General features: G+C 42.5%; 1 protein-coding gene across 2 annotated transcripts; it reads left to right on the top strand.

The window, feature by feature from the left end:
- The first annotated feature begins 4,102 nt into the window (after window positions 1–4,102).
- LOC115751019 lies at window positions 4,103–6,347 on the top strand. 2 transcript variants are annotated; one of them, XM_048277161.1, is made up of 2 exons: window positions 4,103–4,445; window positions 5,725–6,347. In XM_048277161.1, exons 1-2 carry the CDS (start codon window positions 4,347–4,349, stop codon window positions 6,292–6,294), a joined length of 669 nt encoding a protein of 222 aa, XP_048133118.1. In that variant the 5' UTR covers window positions 4,103–4,346; the 3' UTR covers window positions 6,295–6,347. The 2 variants fall into 2 exon arrangements, with proteins under 2 accessions (XP_048133118.1, XP_048133117.1); XM_048277160.1 differs by having other exon boundaries at window positions 4,122–4,523.
- Window positions 6,348–7,362: the final 1,015 nt, after the last annotated feature.

Genomic DNA, 7,362 nt, shown 5'->3' with positions numbered 1-7,362 from the left:
AGGTATTAGAAAATCAATTACTCTCATGCGTGATTTGGGGCTGAATGATGATGTTATGACTTTGTTTGGGAAGAACTTTGGGTATAGTTTTGAATGGCAAGCAATTAAAGGAGAGCTATTGCCATCATAATGCATTTCAAATTGCCTAGGATGATGTCTTTATGAGAGAACCCAACAACTCGAGATCGATTATGATTTTGTTCCTCAACACTGTTCGACACAGCATAGCGCAGCTGTTCCTGAACTTTCTTTCCAAATCAACTTGTGGGGATATCTTCATGGAATCTCTTTCTCTTGTTGGTTTTCGGAACTTAAGTTGGTTTCCTTTACTCCACTTTGACTTTCTGGAAGTTGGAGATATCATAATTTTAGAGTTTTTTGAGGTTGGAAGATGCAGCCATTGACGGGTAGACATTGGCGGTGTAATGAAATTAGATTTAGGTGTTGCCTTGCATAATCTTCAGGCAATGCTGTCTTAATGTACTTTGGTCATCCCGCTGAACTTGCTCATCGAGGGACGCCGGTCCCTCGCTGTGGCTTGGGCTCCTTCGCTTCGCAACGCCAACATTTCCTCCTCTTCTGCTTCTCTTTCTCCCTCTTTTGGTTAATCATCTGCACTCGGTACGGCGACGAGAAGAGTTTGTACTCTTTAAGAAATGTCATGGGCCTGTCGATTTAGAGAAGTGGTGTATTCTCATTCATGGATTGATCCCCTTGGAGCGATGTCACCGAGCACTAAGACATGGAAATGGCGATGTTTGGATTCCATCACAGGCACATGCCCTAGTTTTTGTCTGCCGCCACTACGTGAAAATGCTGATTCATCTCTCATCTTTTGTAAAAGCCAGAGGTAAAGGACAAGTGTGGCCAGCAAATCAAACGCAGCACGGTTGCCCCTCAATTATTTGGTGGAATCTTTGACATTTATCTTTCCAGCAATCATTCAGAATCTCTTTAGTGCATCAATCCTCAAAAACAGATGTCTGATTCTAGATTCCATCGAGCTGTCAAGTCCGGTCAAAGTTTAGTATGTCCAAACAAATGAAAAAGATTGCTTTATGGATTTGCGTCTACCTTTGTCCCTCTTTCTTGACTAACCCCAAATGAGTGTACAGAGAGAACGAATGTGAATAGAATTAATTCATTGGAGATATTGTTTCTTTTGGTCCATTCTATATTAGCCTCACAGCTTTGCTTTTTAGCCAGTTCAATATTAAGAGTTGCCGTTATGTCAAAATACGTTCTCTACGAGTTTACTTTAATTTCTTATGTACAATTCATAAATGCTCTTTTTCTGTTCGACATGCAACTCGATTCATTCATGTCCTTTTTACTGTCCTATAAGCCCATTGGGAATCACTCCTTATCTTGGATCGGGTCATGACAACAAATGTCTAGAGCTTTTACTAGCAACTTGAGGCGATTAGGCAATTGAACTTCTCCTTGATGGGTAAATATGATAGTGGAAGTTTCAAATGCAAATGCTTCTCGGGTTTTCCCTACAGGTTTCTACAATCATGAACAGTTTCTTCGAAGTCATGGGAGCTATCCTTTTCTTGCATAAGTGAAGTAATGATGAGGTTTTGGACGGAACCCACGTGTATCTCACTACACATTGTCATGCTGTTTACACCCTTATTCAATCTTTGAATTTAGGACACCACGTAAACCCCAAATTTGTGAAGGAAGAGCAACCTTCTCTCTCTCATCATCTCTTTCTCTGTCCATAGAAATGGAACTAACGTGATCTTGCTTTGCTGTTTTGCTTCCACTTTCTTTGCGCCTTGTCAGACACTCACTCCGCTGACTCTTGTCATTTTGGCCCCTCCGTTTCTCTCCAATTCCCCCAATACCCCGTTTCCTCTAACCTCAAGTAATGAAGAAAACAGGACTTACATCCAATTACAGTATCGACCATTACATTGAGGGAGAGAGAGATTTTCTAAGGCTAATAGTAAGTTGACCACTCCCGTCCTCCTAATGGCCACTAACTTGAATAGTCACTTCAAGTACTCCTTTCGAGAGTTTAACCCACATCCATATAAGAGTAGATCCTCTCAAGGAGATAAATGGTTTGTGGATGAACTAGGGTCATACTTAGATGGGAGCATCGGGAGAGAGATGGCTCGGAATAAGTTCAGCTCTGACGGATTTTTAGAAGGGCGAAGTGGGTAAGAATGGACTGGACCACCCATCAAATTGGGGGAGAATTGTTGGATGATGCGGGCCAATAAGAACGAGGGCTTATATTTTCGAATTGGTGGAGCCTATAACATTTCAACGTTCACATCGAATGGGGAGAGATGATATATAAGTTAACCATCCACCTCCACATGATCGAACCTTGCACAGCCGATAAGAGTACTCTTTTTGAGTCTTGACCCTCCTAGAGCGAGACAAGGTCGAGTGGTGTGCGACGAGGCCATGCGACGGCAGCCGCAAGGCCTAGCTAGGGGACATGTGGCAAGGTTGGCAACATTCGACAAGGTAGATAGGCATGGCAAGGCTGTCCCCTCCAGCGATCAAGAAATAGAGAAGAGTGAAAACATGAATTATGCTTAGATTTAGGGGTTAGTGTAAAATATGAGTAGCCATCCAAGAACCAAAAATGATGGAGGGGAGTTCTGTTTCTCCCAAAACTTGATGATAAGGAAAACTACTGTCATTGGGTATAATTTTCAAGTAAAATAGTTAGTTTTCATTTGTTGGTGATTAAGGGAAAGTAACTCCCTTCTCGCTAAAGGGAAAGTTGTTTTCAATGTATAAAAAACGTTTTCCACATACCGATTAGTTTTCTGTCATCCCAATACTGGAAAGTCAGAAAATAATTTTTCCAAAACAGTTTTCCTTCAAACAAACAGACCTGTAAATGAGAGTCACGTTTCTCAACTGCAAGGTTGATATTGTAGGATGGCAGCAGTAAAACCCTTCCCAAGAAAGAAGTACTTGAGATAACCAGTATGTTTTGACAAATAGGGTTCAACTATATCAATGTACTCAATACATATATAGGTAACCGAACACACGCAATGCATGCTTTGATGACTAAGAGGTATCCATGTACCTGAACTATAAAAGTCCCATGGTGGACGGGGAGGACAATTTGCGTGCAAGATGAAGACTTTCTGAGGAGGAGCAATCCCATCCATCAAATTTACCCCATACTGCGCTGTCTACGTGAGAGGATAGTGTTAGCGGTCTGCCCTAGGAACTAATCAACATTGATGCTCTAACATTAGTTGTGGATTAGGTTGTGTCGAAAAACGACATTCACTATACTTAGGTAGTCATAATGTGTTGCTAGAGACCGCTTATGACTTGTGGGCCAAAAGGGTTTTGGGCACACAATACCGAACTAAGTTTATATTTTCTCTGTGCCTTGATCTATTTAAGAAATAGATTTTAATTTATTCTCTTATTCTAAATATCTACGCGATCGTGCGTGTTATGAGATAACGATGAAACGCACGATTGGAGATAGACGGTTTGGCGGGCCCGAGCCGCCCGGCCCCACTTCTTTTATTACGCGTAAATATTGACGCATATATAAAGACATAGAAAAACCCTAGAGAGGTGGATGAGAATAAAAACGCAGAGAGCCATTCTCTGTTGTGAGATCTTTGAGAGAGTCTCGGTGATCAAAAAGGCAATCAAGGAGGAGAAGTTCCAAGATCTGTAAGCTAGCACTTGGATCGTTGGAGACATCAATTCGCGTGTGTGGATACCGGTAGGGGCGCAACACTTGAGGCGCTAATCCAGACACAACTGTTCGTCAATTTAACCAAAGGTACGCCTTGAACTTCGATTGATTTCAATATACGCATGGATCTTGTTTAGGGTTTCGGTTTAGACTTATATTCCGATGTGTTGTTACAATGCCGAAACCCTATCAGATAGAACTGTATGTGAGAGTAAATTTACCAATCCTAGAGGGTAAAAAAGTTGGATATATGAGTGCAAAAAGAGGCTAAATAGAAAGCTTCGGCAGAGAATAAGGGAAACGTAAAGGAAATGAGGAGACAAATGACGTCCCAAAGTTGCAAACCGCATTACGGGCTCATCGTATCATCGTTCAGATGCACATCTTTTTGGTGAAGGGGCATGAAAAGAGGTGGGTTTGCTTTTTTTCATGCTGGGTTTGTGGCCCGTTGAACAACGCGTTCGAAATGGTCCACGTTCATTCCTCCATATAAGTAGGGAAATGCTTTAGGATAGACTAAAATATTTGCAGTTGTGTCGTTCTCGCTCTCTCACGTTTTCTTCTGTAAGGGGGAAAGAGGGAGGAAAGCAAAGCTCACTGATCGGGCGAAGCAAAAGGAAGAAGAAAGAGAGTTGGAAGGGTAGGGATGGGTGGTGTGGAATGGAGGAAGTGGTACATGGACGTGATGCTTGTGCCCTTGGGGTTCCTGGTGATGATAGGCTACCATGTCTGGTTATGGCACAAGGTCCGCACCCACCCTCTCTCCACCATTATCGGCACTAATGCTCGTGCCCGCCGCTTCTGGGTTTCTGCCATGATCAAGGCACGTACCTCTCTTCTCTCCATTCCAATCAATATTAGATTCTTAAATTCGTCGAAACAAATTGTTTGTATCATTGCAAAGTACATTTCTACGATCACTGCCAGTCGGATCCATTCCTAGCTAGCTAGAGCTTGCATTTGTCGAACCCGCAGAATTTAGCTTCAGGATTAATCAATCGCTTGCTTTAGTCAGTGGTTGGTTGGTTGGTTTGATGTTCATGAGAAAGAGCATTTGCAGTTTCGAAGCACAATAAAACCAATATGGATATCTAACATAACCGATGAGGCGTTGTGCTTTTGAGAAGAAACTAAGCTTTTTCATTTGAACATATACTAGGGTGCATCTGGAATTTGAAGGCAATATGTTGCGAAAAAGCCAAAGCTTTTCCATTTGAAACTAAGCCTTTCCATTTTCTGTCATTTTCGTTCCTATCTTTCCTCCTCTTCCAAGCTAAAGCTATGCAAAATTGACGTCGCCACCGCCACCAATTGCCTTCCTCGAGTCCTCTCTCTACCTAGAATTGAGGTTGTGATCCCCGATCTGAGGTTGTCAACCTTGGAGTTGGAGGGGGAGAGAGAGAGAGAGTGAGTGGCTAACGCAACTGGTGCTAGTGACAGGAATATTGGTGTTGCTGTGAGATAGCTATAGCCACTACATACATATGCCGGTAAAATGAACGATCGATTAGAAGCCCATACGCGTGCATATGCATCTTCCACCAGATGATCTACCCGGAAGATTCCTCTATCTTCAAGGTCGTCTTTTCTCGAAAAGTCATCTTTGTCTCCTGATACATTTGCAATCAATCCAATTCAGCCTGCAACTTCTGCTGGTTTTTTTCGAAGTAATTAGGTCTAGTTCTCTTGTACTCGCTAAATATGCACGCGATTCATTATTTTTGAGCAATTTGTACCGCAATTCCTATCTGTTGAATGAACTGAATGTTATCATGCCAAGGATAAGATGAGAACCCCCGTATGTAGGTGCAGAAAGGAGCTTGTCAAAACGTATAGATCAGACACTTACATAATGACAAATGATTGTCCCTACTTTCTCATCATTGGGCAAGATGTGTGAGCTAGGGACAAAATGGTGTGTTCGCCAGATAATACTTATGAATAGACATAGATAATTATTAGGGCTTATGACAAACATGTAACCTAAATGCTGACTGGTTTGGGTTGTGTTGATGCATGCACAGGACAACGAGAAGAAGAACATTCTAGCGGTACAGACGCTGAGGAACACGATAATGGGGTCGACGTTGATGGCAACGACATCAATACTTCTGAGCACAGGGCTAGCAGCGGTGATAAGCAGCACGTACAGCGTGAAGAAGCCTTTGAATGACGCGGTATATGGGGCACACGGGGAGTTCACGGTGGCCCTCAAGTATGTCACTCTCCTCACGCTCTTCCTCTTCTCCTTCCTCTGCCACTCCCTCTCCATCTGCTTCATCAACCAGGTCAACATCCTCATCAACTCCCCTCAGGACAGTGATGAGACGGTGTCGCCGGAGTTCGTGGCGGCGCTGCTAGAGAAGGGATTTGTGCTCAACACAGTCGGGAACCGCCTCTTCTACTCGGGCCTGCCGCTGCTGCTGTGGATATTTGGGCCGTTCCTCGTCTTCCTATGCTCTCTCACTCTCGTCCCCATCCTCTACAACCTTGATTTTGTCTTCCTCAAATCAGATCACTCCAAGCCCAACCCCAAATCCATCAGCAATACTAGCGCCACAAGCGTAACCATCACCAGCACCCACTTTGCATGACCCAACCTTTCCTACTAATCCACTACTTATGGAAAATTGGATTTATGTGTTCATCATGTGTATGTGCCTCCATTTCGAGTTGTGCTGCCCACTTGTCTAGCTTTTCAGAGTACAAATCAGCCACAAAACATACGTCTATTAGAAAGAAATACCGTTAACCACTCTCGAATTCACTACATTTGGGTTAAAAAGTGAAAGGCAAAAAACATAATCTAACAATCCACTCCAGCAGATATATAACTATTCTTAACATAGTTACATATAGGGATTTAAACAGTGAATCTTGAGGTCTTTGTGTTGTCTTAATTTCACATCACAAATGTAGCTCATTTAGCATAAAATTCTGTAAGACCACTATCAACTGTTGTAAACGCTTAATTAGCTATTAAATAGAGAGAGATCGAGTGCACATAAAATCCCGTATGTGAGATACTTTAACACCTCATTTCATATGGAAATCGGAATGAGAACGACACATGAAATTGACAAATGCGGAGTGAGACATGCCAGAACCACACACAAAACGAAAAATCGAATGGGTCATGAAAAATTGTGTTTGAATCTAATACAAAATAACATTTTGTGAGAGTGCTAAACGGTTCTAAAAACTGAAACTTGGTTTAGCATGTCTCAATTGACCACTTTTGCCCGGGATAGAAGATTAAGAGTTATTTTTGCTATAAGGTAACAAATATGTCCCAATCGACTACTTTTGTCAGGATCCATTTCCTGATATCATGCCGGCAACATGTTGACTCCGAAGTTCAAATTGGCATTGGATAGATAGAGTAGATTTTCATGCTCGTAATCCTACTTAGAAGCCATTATTGCACGGATCGAGAGAAACTCATGCCTCTTTAGCACTTGAAAGTTGAAGCCAGTGTCTTCAAATCTGGACCAGAAGGCCGGTTCAATCGGTTGGCCCAAGAAGGGGACCATGGGTCTCTTTGGTTTTTTTATATCCTTCCAGACTGGTCAAACCAGGTCCCGACCCGAGTCAAATCGGACACACCGGTTGGACCGGATCTTTGTCCATTTTTTTTTTTTTTTTGGTCGAAAGCAATGTAT

This window comes from Rhodamnia argentea, chromosome 4 (genome assembly GCF_020921035.1).
Source record: "Rhodamnia argentea isolate NSW1041297 chromosome 4, ASM2092103v1, whole genome shotgun sequence".
NCBI classification, from domain to species: Eukaryota; Viridiplantae; Streptophyta; class Magnoliopsida; order Myrtales; family Myrtaceae; genus Rhodamnia; species Rhodamnia argentea.
This window is presented reverse-complemented; position numbering and strand designations above follow the sequence as displayed.

Bases quoted from the DNA above. Each gene is read 5' to 3' on its own strand.
- LOC115751019 (XM_048277160.1), top strand. From the start codon at position 4,347: ATGGGTGGTGTGGAATGGAGGAAGTGGTACATGGACGTGATGCTTGTG. The intron at 4,524-5,724 runs GCACGTACCTCT...ATGCATGCACAG, and splicing joins GGGTTTCTGCCATGATCAAG to GACAACGAGAAGAAGAACAT.